Below are 19,170 nucleotides of genomic sequence, written 5' to 3' on the forward strand. Positions count from 1 at the left end.
GTATATCATTTGCACAGTACAATTATTTACTTGCTATATATTTTCACCATCACCATTGGACTTGTTTTCATTCCTATATACCACATTATGATTGACATCACACTAACGAATTAAACAAATTTATGTAAAAGACATAAAAAATTACAATAGTTTATAATAAATAGGACTAATTGATCAATTATAACATACAGGCAGAAGACAACAAAACATTTGAAAATACTTTTTACCCCTTGGCCTTATCAGAATAATGTATGATATATTAAGATAAAGGTATTATACTAAATTACCTGATAAGCCTTCCTTATCTGAGAATGTTGTCTAACAAGTGCCCTGGTAATATATCAGAAAATATCTCTAACCATAGGTAAATGTTAGATTCCTTTATATAACCATAGGTAGATGCTAAGAATCCTTCATAGATTTCATATTTATCATTTTAATAGCTCAGGGGCAACAGTTTTATTGCCAACTGTTTGAATGAATATATTCTTGACAGATCTTAAGTTCAACATTATTTTGTTATATAAGATGAAATTACTCTCAGAGTACCTTTAAATTGTTATCAAATATGTGAACAACCAAACCAGTTTTAAGGAGAGGCAATTAATTGTCTTTATAGTCAAGTGGTCTCTATTTGGAGGTTATTTTGTCCCATTTTTTCAATGAAGAGTTATCAAATAGTGACCTTTATTTGCAAGGTTTTCTTAATTCAGAGGTGGTCTTTAACACGTCAAAATTGGCTAGAGGAGCTATGGCCTGTATTGAAAACCTTAATGCAACTAGTACATTGCTAAATAGTTAAAAACGTTACTAAAATAGCAACATGATATTTTGTTCCGGAAAGTTTTATTCTGTAAACATAATATGTTATTCTTGTGTATTAAATAGCAGAGACATTCTATGTTACAACTCGTAAGAATTTACCGTAAGATTATGGAAACAATATAGTTTATAAATTTTACGGAAAAAAACATTTCATGAGACGTAACTTTTTATGGTAACTTTTAAATTTACAACGGACAGTTCCAAAAATATAATCTGAAAAAAAAATTGTTTAAGAATTTAGCGGTATTAGCAATTTCTTCTCACAACCTTTATCTTTTTGCAACTTGCGTAATACAAAAAAGTTATGCTTTGCTTGGTTACTTCCCTTTAAATTAAATTTTGCTTACCGGTAGTTACTTCCCTTTAAATTACTTTCTCAAAAGAGAGAGAAAGAGTATAATATTATATTTATTCCTATATTCTAGAAATGTTATGAGTTATAATAGATGACAACAGAGTTAGCTATATATAGTTTCTTTTATATTTTGTTGCAATGCCTAAAATATGACATCTGTATGGTTTTATAATACTGCGAGTTTGTAATGTCGCTTTTGATTGGATAATCGTGACATTTATATAGTTTTATATTCATGGCTACTGTCAATTTATGAAGAAATCTTACTTTTTTTTCCCCAAAAAAAAAGTTTGCTGTAGATTCCTCTATTATAAATTGGTTATAAATATTCCTGACAGGTTATATGACCATATATAGTTGGTGTTTGCAATAAAACCCTCACCATTTCCAAACAACTGTTTATATAGGGCCATATAACCTGTCAAAAATCTTTATCTTTATACATGTAACTAGTTATATTGGTGGTTCATAGAGAAAAATGACATGAACAGGCATTGATTTGAAACCATTTTATTTCAGATTCACATCATTTTCCAGTACATCATTTGGAGGAGGAGGTGGGGGCGGAGGTGGAGGGGGAGGGGCTAATTTCAGATCAACTTCCACCTCAACTAAGATGGTCAATGGAAAGAAAGTTGTAACAAAAAAGTAAGTGTGCAGTTACTTATTTCTTTTAACCACACACCTCATTGTTAAAAATCCATGGAAGGAATTATAAAATTTATCAAATTATAAATTCCCTCAAAAGAAGTGCCCACAAGGATCTGTACTACTCGCAACCAGATAATTGTTGCGAGCTGGATTGTTCCGAAAGCTGCAAGGTAAAATAGTTCTTGTCACCTGAACAAGATGCCAAGCGTCAAAAGCTAAAAATAGAAAATCAGCGTGAAATAAGTTCCAAATGACACCTTTATGTGGACCGCATGGCAGATTTTGATGAATAGTGTATCTAAATCACCGTGCAGTTTATTTTACCATACCTGGACTTATAACTTATTTATAGTATCATAGGATAAAAAATAGGGTCAGAACCGGAGTAGAGCTTGGACAACATAATTCATACAGCTTTAACCACTTGGCCATTGTTACCCTTTTTAAATAGTACAGAACTTTACGCATAAAGCAAACTTGTAGGAAAAATGTTGCTGAAATGTTTTACTTTACTTTTTAATGTAGTAAAATTGTATTAGTAAAGAATGATTTGTAAATTATCTTCCTAGAAAGCTCATTTTTGGTCTGTAGTTATTCAAAGGGTGAGAGCTTTTTTTTTGGTAAAAGAATATCGGAATTGAACTTATATGACTCTTTACATGTTAGTGTAGTTATTTTTGTAAGAAATAATGAATAGAGCTGGCGAAATCTGATTTTGACGTACTTGTCCGTTTTTATCGAAAGCATTGCTTAACTTGTCCGTACGATATTTATATAGTAAATTTTAAATATATTCCACTTGTCTGTACAGGTTGTGGGACACAACCTGGTTGTTTATGTCGCCCCTGAATGACATATATATCTAGTTTTATGTGTACTTTTTCCAGAGTTGTAGAAAATGGTGTAGAAACAGTAACGGTAGAGGAAGACGGTGTACTCAAGTCCCACGTGATGAACGGTGAAAATATGATGATAAAAAACTGATTGTTACCATAGAAACAAGAAATAGTGAACTATAAAAAAAACTTGATATAACGAATATCAGTGGTGGAACATAACTTATGTCAAGTCTTGAATGTACTTTTAAGAAAATGATATTTGTACAAGTGGATAAAAAAAACAACAACAGCAACAACAAAGATCGATGACCAACTGTCAAATGTGTTTTCTTGAAAGGAAATTTATTTCTATGTGATTTGTCACGTTAATCTTAACATGGCCATATTATATATATTAACTTTTTATGTTTTCTCTTTTTTGTTGCGTTTATGGATATTTAAGCATTTTCGTACTTGTCTTAAAAGTTAAGTGTTTTTTGAATATATGCACAGAGCAAAAGCTTTATCGACAGTTTTTTTATATTTCTTTTTTTAAAGTTAAAAAAAAAATGGTTGCTAAGTGACTATAACTTCATTGCTGAATCTGTGTTGCTAGGTAACTGAAATTAATTGTACTTATACTCCAGGCCAATATTTGTACGCTTACTGCTCTATGTACAACACAAACTTAAAAACAGATAAAGGTATTTGAAAATAAAAAAAAACATTTCATTTTAGTTATTCTCGTCATTTTTAAAGCTTGTTTAGAAAAACACAGCTTGGACTTGATTACTTATGCCAAGAAATAATGGGGACTACATAACTTTGCTTTTTTGATTTCTGTGATATAAGCATTATGTAAGGGTGAAGAAAATGATTAACCTCATGGTGACCTTTTGTCCCTGAATTGTATGTGTGTATAAATATCGCATTTTCAGTTGTCTCAAACATAAAACATGAAATTGTTATACCCTTTCCACGCTAAAATTCATAAATGGACGTTGCCCATCTTTCAATCTGGACAAAACCATTTATCATTTTTGGGTAAAATTTTATATAGACTGAAAAGAGAACAGTGCAGACCATGGTTTGAAAGCATGGATGTGCCGGCTGATCTTGGTCTGCACTGGTTGTGCAGATTCAGTTGTGGCCCTTAGGGTAAAGGTCAAGTCACTACAGGTGCCAATACTGACTACCCCATAACCACCTATGTCGGCTAACACTAATGAATATTTCAAAAATTTCAATAGTGGCAAGTGCTTTTTCTTAAATTTAATTGGATAAAATTTATGAAACTTGTTTCATTGTCTTTTTATAGATGATATTAAATTTTGTGTTTATTTTAACACTGCTTTATGGTACGAAAGTAGTTCACATGTGTCACAAGTTAAATCTTGTAATGTGGTGAGCTTGGTACAGGACTGGGTAGCTCAGTCGGTATAGGAACATTTTAGTAACTCTGAGGTTCAGGGTTTGAGTTTCTGTTCAGCTGAATGTATTTTATCAACCTTGTGACACATGTGAATTTAATTTTTTTTTTCAGGGATATTTGTGTCACCTTAATACATTGAGAATGTATGTGTTGACTAGGAAACTAAAACTTTTCATAAGCATTCATCTTGGTAAAGGCTCTCCTCTTGATGCAATGAAGCATCAATGTGTCATTTTAAATTTAAAGAATTTAATTATATGACCGGAACACATGGTTTTTGTTTTGTTATTATTTCTGTCTTTGTTATGTGACGAAAATTATATGAGGAAGTTAGTGATATATACATGATTTCTGTTTGACTTAATGCATTCTACATTTTCTTAAAGGAACTTAACTGAGGTCCAAAATCTAAAAGATTTAAAAAAAAAAATCTCTTATATAGGTCTTATACTGGACATTTGACAGTCATATGACATTGTGACAATTTAACTTAAAACCTAGCTAAAATTATAGAAATCTACATGAATATTATGTTCTATACTTTTAATTCCAATTTTGGACTATAGCCAGATATATGTGGCTTTCAATTCATCCCATCTTTTAGAATAGGGCTTTTTTCATTTCTTTAATGTTAAAAATCATCTTCTTGTTTAACAATGTTCATGTTTTTGTTGCCTATGAAATCTCTTTTTTCAGTCTGACATGTAATAAAAGTTATCTAAATTGTTTTTTTTTTAAATTTTATTTCTAGTATCTTGTCAAAACACTTTTTTCCCCTCTTTATTTAAAATAACCCTTCAATGTTGTTTTTTTCAAAAACTATGTTGTTTTGGTTTTAATCTAATATGATGTATTCAAAGAGAAGTCCTACATGTCTAAATCTTAAACCAGTCTGGCTATTTTAGCATTGGATTGGTTAATTTTAAATCAAAGTTTGAATCCAACCAATGAAAATGCTGCATTTGACTGGTTCAAAATGTATTGTTTTAAATGTTAAAAAAAATGTATTGTGGTATGTTTGAATGAAAAGTTATTTATACTTTGAATTATAGACATGGTGATGTTAAAAAAATGTGTATGTGTGCGTGTGTGTGATTTTTTTTTTTTTTTTTTTCATTCTGAAAAGTTTTGATATTTTGAATAATTTTGAATTGTTTATGTTGAAATGAACATTTAAGAAAAATAAATGTATGAAAATGATGACAGTGTGTTAAAGCACGTGACTAATTGATGCCATGTGCATGTGTAACTATGTTAATTGTTGTACAGATGATTTACATATTTGTTTGGCTTTTCTGTCTCTGGATAAAAAATTTGGACATATTTGAGGTTGTTCACTTTACGATTAAGTATGATAGACAAGCTAATAAAACTTTTTATGCTTGCAGTAATCAAGAAATAAATAACTAATACTTCATATTATAAGTTAATACTTATATAACTCTAAGAATTTCCTTAATTCATAACTTGATTTATGCTTCGTTTTGTATGAAAATATTTAACTGCATTCATTAAAGAAAATATATAGCAGAACTTCTGTAGCTCCTAGAGTAGTTTCCCCTGATTGTCTTACCTTTATACGGACGTCTGCAACATTTTCATGTCTTTTTGGTGTGAATGGAATACCTCATTCTTCAGTTTGAGTTGTATAAGATTTTGTCCTGTAATAGCTTGAAATCAAAATATTCATCTCAAATTGTGATAAGTTCCCTGTTGGAAGCCTTACTTAATATTTTGATCCTTAAGTTGTGTAAACCTCTTCAATGAATCTTTAACCTTATTACAATTATCTAGAATAATTATACTCTGTATGCCTATTTAATTTTTATTTACAATTAATGTCGACCATGGTTTTCCTAATTACGTCCAAATTATACGCTACGTATCAAACTTTGAGATGTATATTTACAAAATGTTTAAAACAACAGCTGAAATCATCAAAAATAATGTTGCTATGTTTATATACAATCTAGGCACCAGTGCTTGCTCCAATATAAAATCCACGCAAGGCTATATCTGAAGTCTAGCTTTTATAATACACGAACACACTACCAATTTAACTATGACCTTCTATAAAGTGACCTTCAAAGTTTAAGGTCAGACTGTGATCAAATTTCTTCAGCCTCATTGCTGCATGACCCAAATAAGGTCAACTGAAATAGTACTAGAGTCTATATAACTTATACTTGTTATTTAACGATCTTTTATAAATTGACCCTAGTTTGCAGCTGTATTTGAAGGTCAAAAAGGTCTGTTTATATGGGAGGTTATATATCTAAATGGGGATATAATTTATCATATAACAAAAGGTCCGTAATGGACAAGCTTTTTGTTTTGTATTTTGCGCTGACATGTACTTAGTATATGTATATTTTTGTAATGAAACTGAAATATTTTGACTTTTGTGTGAAAACACAACACATGTTACTTATAGTACTTTTATTGTTCTTTTTTTCTCATGGAAAAAAAATAAAAATATGATTGTGAAATTTGGGGTTTTGAAATTTTCTTTTATCATTCCCTCATGAATATGTCTGTTTCCAACTCAACTGCAGGTTGAATTTGTATATCAGCTTTACATTTGTTTTTAGCAACTATTCCAAGGTCTATGGAGAGCCATTTTACTCTTTCCTGCGTCCGCATGGGCCTAGCTGCTACACTTTGGTTAAGTTTAGTGTGCAAGTTGGCATCTCCAAAACTACTGAAGGGAATGGGTTGAAACTTCAAACACTTGTTCTCTGTGATTATCTTACATAATAGAGACAGGTTCTATAACTCTGAGTTACCTTTATACAGAGTTATGTCCCTTTTCTTATTGTCAGGCTTTGATAATAGTCGAGTGCACTGGCTTATAAACAGCTCTTGTTTGACAAGCTTGTTTGCTTGCAGCCAACCAATTTGTGTACTGTCAAAATCATGTATTGTTAAAGCCATGTATGAAAAATCCAAATGTACAAAGGAAAGAAATAAACAAGTGACAAGTAAGTATTTTTATATCGATAAAAATAATGTAACAGAACAAACTGCGGTGACCATGGGATTTCAGAGGAGTGGCATACAATCCTTAATTAAAGGTGTACATATATGTGAAGAAAGTCTACGTATTTTCTGAACCTCCCTCGTTCAATTGTCCTCATGTAGGAACTAAACATAATATAATTTTGAGAGCGTGTCAGATGTATCCTGCATACAACAGCCAGCTATCAAAAGGTGAATCCTAAGGATAATTCAATTCTTTTGCAATGTCTTTATGGATAAAACATTTGAAAAGATGACGTGTCATTCTTTACTGGATGGAAGTTTAAATAGACTTAATATTTCTGTGATCGTCTGAAGTAAGAACAAGAAGGCCAAGATGACTCTAGATAGCTTGTCTTAGATTCATTGCTACAAATTTCTTCAGTGCAGCTTTTTGTCGGACAGAAAGTTGCAGTACAGAACATAAAAGCTTATAAATGTATTTTGTAAAGTACGAAATTAAAAATCTGTATTTAACATGGTACCTCAAAAATCAATAAAAAGTGGGCAAATAACTACTATACTTAGTGGTTGTGACTTGAAATATAAAATAAAACATTTTAAAGTTTAGAAAAAATGACTAACGTTTAGAAAAAATGACTAACGTAAATACATGTATGGACAAAACTGTGATTTTGGTATAATGTATACAATTAAAATTTACAGTCAAAGGCTTTTCCAGCAATATCCTTTTTGGAAGGATGCAAAGATCAAAAACATCTAAGATAACATGTCTTTATTGATGTAAAACATGACACACTTTCAAAAACATTTAAAGTTAATAGATAAAATCATATCCAAACGCGATAAATATTGCACCTGTAATGAACACAAAATGTTTGTTGAGATTTCTACATTCAACGAATATTTGTATATCATATATAAAGCTATACCATTCTGTTAAAATGTCAAATGTCAGCTGCTTGATTCACTGTTCCCTATGAAACTCATCTGAAAACAAAATTGAGCCATGTCATGACAAAACCAACGTAGTGCATTTGCGACGAGCATGGATCCAGACCAGCCTGTGCATCCACGCAGTCTGATCAGGATCCATGCTGTTCGCTTACAAACCCTCTAACAAGTAGAGAAACTGATAGCGAACAGCATGGATCCTGATCAGACTGCGCGGAGGTGCAGGCTGGTCTGGATCCATGCTGGTCGCAAACCCACTATGTTGGTTTTGTCGTGATGCGGTTCAAATTATACTGTTTTTATTTCATAAAATTTGTACAATCAAGAAATAGGTCTATTAATCCAACTAAGCATGAAAGTTCTGTTTTGCTACTGTTAAACACATTAGATAATGAAGTACTTCAGGCATAAAACTGACTTAGTTTATATTCTATTTCAAAATACTGTAGCACAGTATGTAAAGAATATTTGCTTTTTAAAATAATACTATTGTTAAAAATGTTACATATTGATTTCTTGTTCATAATTCATTTCTATAAGGGATCTGAACAAAGAAATTGAAATATAAATTATTAAAAATGTATACATTAAAGGGACTCCGCTGATTAAAGAGACTGCACTGAGTTTGTTTTGTTTTTTTTGACATGATGGGACTGAAAATATTTTTCGGGATTTGTGCACTAATTGGTGAAGGTCTGGAACAATAACTTATTATCCTTTACCAGATTTCCATTTTTAAGTACTTCACTTGATATATTTAAAGATGATGATATCCTGTATGTTGTGATCAAAGTGGTAAACCACACTAAGTGAAATTATATATATGTACATAATTATGCAAATAAAATAATTTTCAAACATCGAAAAATATGTACTGCATATTATATGTAATCATTAAAATATATGTATTCATTTTTTATTGTAAAATTTGACTTACACTTTATAGAAAATAACATTTTTATTACCTCCCTTTATTTACATGAAATGTTAAATTCGGTAATATTTTTTATAAATAATGCTTTTTGGAACCAACAATATTGATAAATCTTAATTTAAGCATTATATGTATGATTTAAAACCATAAAAAAATTGTGTTACAGGATCGAATTTCATTTTTTATGTTTTTAGACCTCAGTGGAGTTCCCTTAAGTGTTTTTAGACATCCAGTATCTTCTTAGTCTCAAGACAACTTTGCCTTTTAAATTGGTATTATAACTGGCAGTTAATAGTTATCCATCTCTCTAAATCTGTATTTTCTAACATGAAAAATGTTTTGTCTATATTGAGTAGTGTTTTACACTACATCTTAAAGTACCCCTAGGATGAGTGGAACTCGAGTAGAGCCACTGACCTTCAATAATGCAAAATAGATTCTTCAAATGAAAGAATCAAAAGTCCCCCATCAAGAATCGAACCTACAACTGTGAAGTACAAGCGGTTTAATGATGCCATGACTGGGAAGTGTTTTACTTTAAGTTTTACATGAAAACTTTTTGGTCGAGTGGTTAAGGTCGTTGACTTCAATCCACTCACCCCTCACTGCTGTGGGTTCGAATCTCAACAGGGACTTTGGATTCTTTCATGTGAGGAAGCTATCCGGCTGGATTATGGAACGTTGGTGGTTCCACTCAGGTTCCCGTTCGTGCCTGAAATGATGCACGTAAGGGCACCTGAGGTCTTCCTTCACCAGTAAAGCTGGAACGTCGCCATATGACCTTTACTGTGTCGGTGTGACATAAAACCCAATCAAACAAACAAACATGAAAACTTTTAAGGTACTTCTGAGACAAAAACAGGGAAGGGTCTACTTGCATGAAAATTGTTCAGATTACCCTGTTTACAGAGAAGAGTTTAACTTCAACCTCATCAACTTACATGAAAAACCGTTCAGGTACCTCTGTGCACAGGGAAGAGTTTTACTTACATGAAAACCGTTCAGGTACCTCTGTGAACAGGAAAGAGTTTTATTTACATGACAAGAGCGATCAGTGATCACATTTGTCGCCTCATGATGGCCAATTTCATGTTGGGACAAGTTTTATGACAGACGGACAGACAGACGGACAGTGTACAACTAGACTTGGTACTGATCATTCCTGTAAAGTTTGGATAAAATTGCACCAGTAGTTTATGAGGAGTAGTCCGGACAAGCTTTTGTGTATCTGGCAACACACAGAAAAAAACACCTTTTTATCAAAGGGCCATAACTCTGCCAAAAATCATTCAACCGGAAAACCTGTTCAATATGCGCAACAACTTGAGCTACAGATCAATCCTGTAAAGTTTCATTGAAATTGCATTAGTGGTATAAGAGAAGTAGTCCGGACAAACCTTAAAAATAAAAATTATTAAAGGGCCGTAACTCTGACATAAATCATTGAACCGTAAAATGCTGACAATATGCACAACTAGACTTGGTACTGATCATTCCTGTAAGTTTGGATGAAATTGCACCAGTAGTTTATAAGGAGTAGTCCGGACAAGCTTTTGTGTATCTGGCAACATACAGAAAAAAACACCTTTTTATCGAAGGGCCATAACTCGGCCAAAAATCATTCCACCTGAAAACCCATGCAATATGCGCAAGGACTTGAGCTACAGATTAATTCTGTAAAGTTTCATTGAAATTGCATTAGTGGTATAAGAGAAGTAGTCCGGACAAACTTTAAAAATAAAAATTATTAAAGGGCCATAACTCTGACAAAAATCATTGAACCGGAAAATGCTGACAATATGCACAACTAGACTTGGTACTGTTAATTCCTGTAAAGTTTGGATGAAATTGCACCAGTAGTTTATGAGGCGTAGTCCAGACAAGTTTTGTGACGGACAGACGGACAGACAGACAGATGGACAGACAGACGACGGAGAAGTGATCCCTATATGTCGCCACTACTCTGTAGAGGCGACACAAAAACCGTTCAGGTACCTCTGTGAACAGGGAAGAGTTTTACTTACATGAAAACCGTTCAGGTACCTCTGTGAACAGGGAAGAGTTTTACTTACATGAAAACCGTTCAGGTACCTCTGTGAACAGGGAAGAGTTTTACTTACATGAAAACCGTTCAGGTACCTCTTTGAACAGGGAAGAGTTTTACTTACATGAAAACCGTTCAGGTACCTCTGTGAACAGGGAAGTGTTTTACAATTCTGCACTAGAAGATGTATCAACTGTAAGAAGACAGGATGTGGTAGCTGGAAACAATGAACAGTGTTGTCCTTTCTCCATAATGATATCAATGATTTAGTCACATGATCTGGTGGTCTGAAAATTACATCAGATATAAATGAGCCGCGTCAGGACAAAACCAAAATAGTGCTTGTGCGACCAGCATGGATCCAGACCAGCCTGAGCATCCGCGCAGTCTGATCAGGATCCATGCTGTTTGCTATCAGTTACTTTACTTGTAAAAGGGTTGGTAAGCGTACAGCATGGATCCTGATCAGACTGCGCGGATGCGCAGGCTGATCTGGATCCATGCTGATCGCAAACCCATTATGTTGATTTTGTTGTGACGCGGCTCAAATAATGTTATACAGAGAACTTTTTATATATAAAACACCTAAATTAAGATACAAGCAGGTTAGAACCATCACAAAGGTAAATGCTTTATAACACAGAATATATAAATATAGTGGCAGGGTCTGGTAGGATGGAAATGGACCTTTCTAGTGTTTACAGTTTCATCAGAGACATAGTCTACTCTAGTTTCATGCAAATTGGGTAACTCAGACTATTCAATTGCTACACTGAGGTAATACATAGTCACTGGTTGACCTTGTTAAATAAAAGTACACATTAATTTTTTTGTGATGCTAGGCTAGCAATGTTTAACTTTCGAAAACCTTGACCTTGCAATGGTTAACTTCTGAAATTCTTGACCTAGCAATAGTTAACTTCAGAAAACCTTGACCTTGCAATGATTATTACCTTCAGAAGACCTTGACCTAGCAATGGTTAACTTGTGAAAACCTTGACCTAGCAATAATTAACTTCAGAAAACCTTGACCTTGCAATGATTATTACCTTCAGAAAGCCTTGAACTTGCAATAGTTAACTTCAGAAGATCTTGACCTAGCAATAGTTAACTTCTGAAAACCTTGACCTAGCAATGGTTAAATTTAGAAAACCTTCACCTAGCAATAGTTAACCTCTGAAAACCTTGACCTAGCAATGGTTAACTTCTGAAAACCTTGACCTAGCAATGGTTAACTTCAGAAAACCTTGACCTAGCAATGGTTAACTGTATAAAACCTTGACCAAGCAATGGCTAACTACAGAAATGATTGCCTTGAAATGGTTAACTTCTGAAACCTTGACCTAGCAAAGGTTAACTTCATAAAACCTTTATTCAGCAACAATTAACTTCCGAATGCCTTGATTTAACAACGGTTGACTTCAGAAAACCCTAAGTCAGCAATGGTAAACCTCAGAAGACCTAGCGATGTTTTCATTTTCTGAAAACCTTGACCTAGGAATAGTTAACTTTAGAAAAACCAAAAGGTCCATTTTATTGTCATTTATTGTCTTTTGTCTCAGAAATATAAGAAGAAATACAGTCTGCAAACTTCACCTTTTGTTTCCATTAGTCTCAAAGACTCACACTTGTTCGTTGGTTGTTAATATATTCAAAAATAGTCTTTCATAAGTAGCTTACCTTTTAGCATTGGACCCACAGAGCTGACATTTAAACAATACTTTAATAACACTAGTCTTCGCGACTTGTAAATTTCCATCAAACTTTAACATTGACCCCGACCTTGACCTGTACATCTGCACATTGGAATCTAACATCCACAGCTGCAAATATAAACTATTCTATATTTAAACACTGTTATAAGAGTTTTTAAACTTCTGTATTGGATTAAAGGAAGACAATATTCTAAATAATATCATATTGTATGATGCTAAGCCCTCTACATCACATAAATACTCATGGACAATTTTGTGCCACACCCAGGACTGGTAATTACAAAATTAGAGGCTGCATATGGAATGTTGTGCCATTCAATTAAACTTATGATGAGATACATGTATATCCATTTGTCATTAGTTACCAATAAATTATTTATCTGTCAAAAAAATATATTTCTGATATATGTAGTATGATTATACCTAATCAAACAGAACATTATAGATCTTACAAAAAAGTAAATTTTTTTCTGGTAGATTCAAAAACGACCTGCCAGTATGAGAACACATACAGTGTTACATATGTTTAGATTTATTCATACAACATTACATCAAAATAGTGACCCTCAGTTATAAGTTCACCTGTATTAAGAGACCACTTTCACAAGCTCCCCCTGAATGGCCTCTTAATCATAATACTTAGTCATGTGTTCACCAAGACACCTGCCTTAAAAGACCAATTTTACATTCTCCCATTTAAGACAGGTTGGACTTTATGTACTTATACAACTACCAACTTTACGGAAGTAAAGTGACGAGGCCTAAAAATGATTTACCAAACATGTTGAAACACCGGACTCTGAATTCTCCGTTACCGTGTCACTTCTTGATTCAATTATAAACCGGAAGCTCGCGTACATTTCACTCTGCTCCTGCAGTAATCCGCTGAAAAATCGGTCCAAATCCACTCTGAAATAAAAAATAAAATTAATTTCAATCAATTTTAAAAGCCATTTCACAGAATAATCTTCTCTATCAATGCAACCATTCATATACAGACAAACATTTTAGTCACCATATTAGGTTTACAAAATTTACCTGTTGCTTATACTTGAGTCTTGTTTTATCAGGTCAGCAAAACGAAGATCTTTCATCAGTAATGTATGAAGGAAAAATTTGATGACACCATCTTGAAATGATGTACCTAGAAATACACAGAATTTCAGATTTGTAACCACTTGTTTACATTTTTTTAACTTCATTTTTTCCTGCTTGAAATATGTATGTGTCACATAAAAACTAGCATGCAAACTCTACATTAGTACATGTATGTATATGAAAAATGTAGGAAAGGATTTCAAGAGTTAGAATCATTTTTCATAATCTTCTTTCACAGCAGGAACTAGCTATGGGGAAGTTTGTATGTAAACATTATGTCATCAAAACATTTACATATATCCTTCTTCAATGCAGAAATAGGTAACTGGGTCACACTTAGGCATATCATTTTTTACCCCAGCAGCATGATTTATATATTTAGAGCATACATGTGAAATTTTTCAATGTTCAAGTGGGAGATTTTTCTTCAAAAAGAGGGAGATTTTAGAATTTACAATAAACAAAGAAGGAAGTTCTGATATCAAAAATAGGGAGATTTCTTTAATTTGTAAAAATACCCCTTATTTTAAGAAAAATCATTGAAAATTTAGCTGCAGTAAGTGGGAATCTCATCCTTAGAAGTGGGAGAGTTCACATGTATGATTTAGAGGTCGACAAAGCAATTCTACATGCCAAATATCTAACTTCTGGGAATTACAGTAACACACTAAAATGTGTTGTCATACATACTAGAGGTCTATATAAACTAAATAATCCATATGTAAGGAACCACTTAATAATCATTCCTGTGAAGTTTCATCAAAATCTACCCCATGGATAATTAAAGAGGTGACGTTCTTTAAAGAAATTGCGGGTAATAACGGATGGCGGAGACCATGCGATCATAAATGCTTACTTCTGAGCAGTTTTTGCTCAGGTGAGCTAAAACGAATAATGGTAATAACAGAACTACGGTAACAAACAATACCAAAATAAATCACATGAAAATTGTAGATCAACAATAATTTGATGCCAAGCACAAAATGTTAAAGTGACCTTCAGTTTGTATTTTTTTGTTTGAAAAACAATCCTGTGTTGTTGCAAATCAAGTATTTCAGTAATTTAAAGTTATGAAAATGTGCATCATATCACTGTAAAGCCTTATTCAAAGCAGCTTCCTAACAGCTTTTTATAACATGTCCGTGACTTTTGTTATTTAAAACAGAAGATCAGGAAACTAATCATCCACTTTACTAATTCACAAAATATGAAGAGTTGACCAGTAGATTAGAGGTATCGAAGGGTTTCCTTATTGTTTACTTATTTTATCGATGACAAATTTCATTTTCCACCTTAATTCTTTTGATTTGACAATAATATGAAACATTTATCTTAAATAACCTTTAGAAAAGCTGAATATGAATTAATGATTTTACCATTGTGACTCTCCATTACTTCTCCAAGCTGTCTACCACAACGTTTACATATAACAGCCCCAGTTTTTGTGATCTTGACATCGGCACTATTTACATGTTTCCTAGCAACAAGGACAAATGTCTCTCCAACAAAACATTCATTTTCTTTTGGTAGTAATCTCCCTTGTTTCTGGGCTGGCTGGTCCTCGTTACCATGGTTATGACAAAACCACATGTCCGCCAAGTCGGACCAGTTTTCTGACGGCAATGGTAAAACTCGTCTTAATATACTGCAATGAATTATATAAAATATTTTACTCAGGATGGAAACATGTACCCCTTCCATGTATTATTTCAGGCACAAACAGGCACCTGATTAGAACCACCCAAATCAATTCACTTAAATCTCAAAGGCCTTAAATATCTTGGTTACTTGGATCCTAATTTCACTGACTGATCCAATCCACGAAAAGGCAAATCCACAAAAAAAAAACACAAAGATTTTTGTCCCACGAATGGCAATGACTTTGCAGTATTTCCATTCTAAAATCTCTCAAACATTTTAATATGGTTAAAGCAAACATGACATACCTTCTATCCGTAAGTAATTTCTGTTTACAAACAGCACAGAACCATTTATTCTGTAGTTTCTGGATGGTTTCAACCGTCTCATTTTGTAAGGAACATTTCTTTACTTTCATCTGTAACAATTCGTCTCCTTGTAATAACTGACCTAAAATATACCATACAAAATTAACTTTCACATGTTCATAGCTACTTCTTCAGTTGTTTAAAATTTTACGTGCTCTTAACCCATTGTCAAAACATTATTTGACATATGTTTTGACATTTCTAAGGAAGTAAAAGAAAATGAATTTCTGAAGCATAATGTGCTTTTCCTAAACAATTTATAAAATTTTCAATTTCAATTCATTTTAACATGCATGGTACATAACAGAAGCTATCTATAGGGAAAGCTTTCTGTCTTTCAGCCAATTAAATGTATCTGACAACTATCTAATATAAATCAGATGCTGTTTCTGGCATAAAGGGGAAAATATTAGTATTTTTAGGGGAAAATATACCTATTTTTGGCTACGGAAAACAGCTTTTATTCGCCTGTAAAATACAGGAAAAAATCACTGGTATATTATCTAACCTTTGCACTGACTGTACACACTCACCTTTAATGCTGAAGTGTAGCTCTGTGGCACTGACTAGTTTCAAACCCCTACATGTGTCAGGTAGTAAAGTTACACCTGGTAGTTCTATCTTGCACACACTCTCACCATCACTAACAATTATATGGTCTGTTTCCATAACAACATCCATGGAACTTTGTATCCTTCAGACAAAAATAAAACAACATCATATCAAACAAGATTTGATGACAATCATTAATAAACATCTCAAGTAACAAAGTTTTATAGACTTGTCAAAGAGACATCAAGATATTTTTTGAACAGGCGGTGTCTTTTACTGATGGTTTGACAGTAGGAAAAAAACGTTTAATAGGTCAAGCAGTTCATGATTGATTAATTGCTACAAATACTTAAGAAGTATTTTCCCCAATACAGCAAAAGTAACTCACTAAACCATATGTAATACAGAGCAACAGATAAGGTGTGTATGTGTAAAATACGCAATTGATTTTTTAAGAATGCGTATCAAAACCCATTAAAAAAAATGAAATACGCAATTGTCTTAAAAACCCGTGCGTATTGTTATTTTCATCACCGCAAAATTAATCTGTCATACGCTCGAAGTTTTGGACAAATTTTATCGATATGCATGCTATCCGAATATTCCCGAATCAATGCTAACTAATCAACGGTCTTCGACGGTCCCCGGTCTCCAAAGACCGACTAAGCCATATCAATAAAGCATGAGACCGTCGATTTGTCTACTCAGGTCAACGGTCTTTAAAGACCAGCAGAGACCGTTGATTTTGCCGAGACCGTCAATAAGAAGGTCCCAGTTGTATCAATAGACGCTTTGAAAGCAATATGGCGTCAAAACAGTCGTAAATCAAAAATTAGTCAGAAAACAAACTTGTTAAAATATTATGAAATATAACATGAGCATTTTATATAAAAAATAAAACAATTGTGAAAAGTTCTAGTAAATTGTTAATCCTATTTTCTTTTTAAAAAAGTTTAAATTTTATTGATATTGAAATCATAAAATTCATAACTTCATAATTGAATACCCAATTAATCTTGAAATCATAGGGTATCGAGTTTTTGAATACCCAATTAAATGGAGCCAATACCCAATTCCAAAGGAAATGATGGAGTAATACCCAATTCACTTTTAAAGCTTATCTGTTGCTCTGTAATACGGGGAAGTCAAAGGCCAGGACCGCTAAGCAACCGATCAATAAAACTTTCATTGTCAGTTTTAGTTGGGCGCCGCCATTTAAATGGAATTCAAAGATAATAGACGGCGCCGCCATTTAAATTGAATTCAAAGATAATAGACGGGGTATTCCGATATAAACAGAACAATCGCAACTTTTCGGATTAATCGTCAAGTGTTCCAAGTGAAAATGGAAGGCAAGCTGCGCATTTTTTTTAACAGACTTTCCCGTTCATAGGCTTTACCTTATTTCATATAACTTTTACAAAGGTAACATGCCAGGAATATCAAAGATAATCCTTATCAAACAACTCATTTAGAATCATAAAAAAATATTTGATACATTGTTATTTTGCATAGTAAATGTAAATTCAGATCAACTACAAGATAACTGAACAATTTAATTTAACAGTTTAATACATTAAAATATTAACATAAAAATCGTGTGCATATTTTTTTTAAAGACAAAGAAATGAAAGGACCTACATTTGTTAGCAGGGGTGTCATTGAAAATCGCGATATTTATACGTAATCCATATTCAATAAACGATACAATATTGCTTCACAATTTAGAATATCAGTACAATTTAACTGTTTTTAACACTTTAAAACCCATGCTATATTTCTTCCACAGGCAGCCGGTGCGTAGCTTGGATACTATTTTGAATAAATAAATATTCCATTTATCCAAAAGAAATGGGAGTGATCATGGACATGTATAGTATATAAGCCACCCATCGACTGTCTGCGATTTTTTTCCTGTCAAGAAGATAATTGGCCCACGTGTTTCGATAACTTATAAATACAAAATTTGAGAAATCTTTGTTACGTTGATCCTGATAAATGTATTGAACTTGAAGGTTTCTTACCATTTACTTTCAATAATACAGTTTAAAATGTTCGAGGAATTACTCCATGTGGCAAAAAACTTTGGGAGCTTTTGAGTTGTTTCCATTGTTTTGGTAGCCTCGTTATAAAATGAAAGTAAAAAAAAACAGCCAGCGGTGGCGTGTAGATTTAAGTTTGTGAGAAATAGTAAAGTTCAAATAAGATGCGACAAAATTTAATGAGCGCACTTTAAGCAATATTATAACGCGTTAATGCTCGCAAAGGTCTACTGAAAAATAAAATGGTATTTTTTTTGAAAACGTTCAAAAGTATACGGTTTCAAAACGTAATGTTACGCTTCTTTGTAACCAGGGAGGAGTAACCTTACGTTGTTAATTAAAGAAAATACCCGAGAGCATTTTGCGTCTACCACAAATCATGGCCATCTAGATAGTTAATTTTTGTAAACCTTATCGAGGTATTAGTACAGATTGCTTCTCCACAACATCAAGGAAAATTGTTACTTTTTGCTATTATAATTTTTATTTATTTAAATAATTATTATTGGTACAAAATTTAAGGAAATAATCTCCGCCAGATGGGGGAACAGGTGTGATTTTACACTCTACATTGAAACATTTAAACATCAATATTTAAATTAGGAAATTAAATTCTCTTCATTTTTTTCAGCTTGATTGCGAAGCATATATTTAGAACCTATTTTATTGCTTCAGAGTTCGCTCTCTGTAATACTATTAATGATAAGTGGCCGTGATCAACGGGTACAGTAAAGCTTAAACCCACTACCCCCGAGTTGAGATTTT

The 19,170-nt window shown here is 32.8% G+C and overlaps 2 protein-coding genes across 4 annotated transcripts in view; one reads left to right on the top strand and one right to left on the bottom strand.

The window, feature by feature from the left end:
- LOC132747288 (dnaJ homolog subfamily B member 6-like) overlaps positions 1-6,570 on the top strand; it is a 58,788-nt gene extending 52,218 nt beyond the window's left edge. For all 3 annotated transcript variants that reach the window (XM_060736619.1, XM_060736618.1, XM_060736620.1), the window contains 2 exons: positions 1,700-1,828; positions 2,719-6,570. In XM_060736619.1, coding sequence (XP_060592602.1) covers positions 1,700-1,828; positions 2,719-2,815 — 226 coding nt within the window. In that variant the 3' untranslated portion in view covers positions 2,816-6,570. The remainder of the gene's footprint in view (positions 1-1,699; positions 1,829-2,718) is intronic.
- A 1,250-nt stretch (positions 6,571-7,820) lies between these two features.
- On the bottom strand, positions 7,821-18,541 carry LOC132747289 (E3 ubiquitin-protein ligase E3D-like). Its single transcript, XM_060736621.1, has 9 exons — positions 18,388-18,541; positions 16,345-16,505; positions 15,752-15,893; positions 15,182-15,450; positions 13,746-13,851; positions 13,484-13,616; positions 12,673-12,815; positions 11,117-11,279; positions 7,821-8,050 (listed from the first exon to the last, which is right to left on the bottom strand). The coding sequence occupies exons 1-9, from the start codon at positions 18,471-18,473 to the stop codon at positions 8,015-8,017; spliced, it is 1,239 nt and encodes a 412-aa protein (XP_060592604.1). The 5' UTR covers positions 18,474-18,541; the 3' UTR covers positions 7,821-8,014.
- Positions 18,542-19,170: the final 629 nt, after the last annotated feature.

The sequence above is a fragment of the Ruditapes philippinarum genome, unplaced genomic scaffold (assembly GCF_026571515.1).
Source record: "Ruditapes philippinarum isolate M1 unplaced genomic scaffold, ASM2657151v2 ctg443_1_1_1_1, whole genome shotgun sequence".
Classification (NCBI taxonomy): Eukaryota; Metazoa; Mollusca; class Bivalvia; order Venerida; family Veneridae; genus Ruditapes; species Ruditapes philippinarum.

Excerpts from the sequence above, each read along its gene's own strand:
- LOC132747289 (XM_060736621.1), bottom strand. The coding sequence starts at position 18,473 with ATGGAAACAACTCAAAAGCTCCCAAAGTTTTTTGCCACATGGAGTAAT. Across the intron at positions 15,894-16,344 it reads GCTACACTTCAGCATTAAAG|GTCAGTTATTACAAGGAGAC; the intron begins GTGAGTGTGTAC and ends GGTATATTTTAG. Across the intron at positions 12,816-13,483 it reads CCGGTGTTTCAACATGTTTG|CTGTGGATGTTAGATTCCAA; the intron begins GTAAATCATTTT and ends TTATATTTGCAG.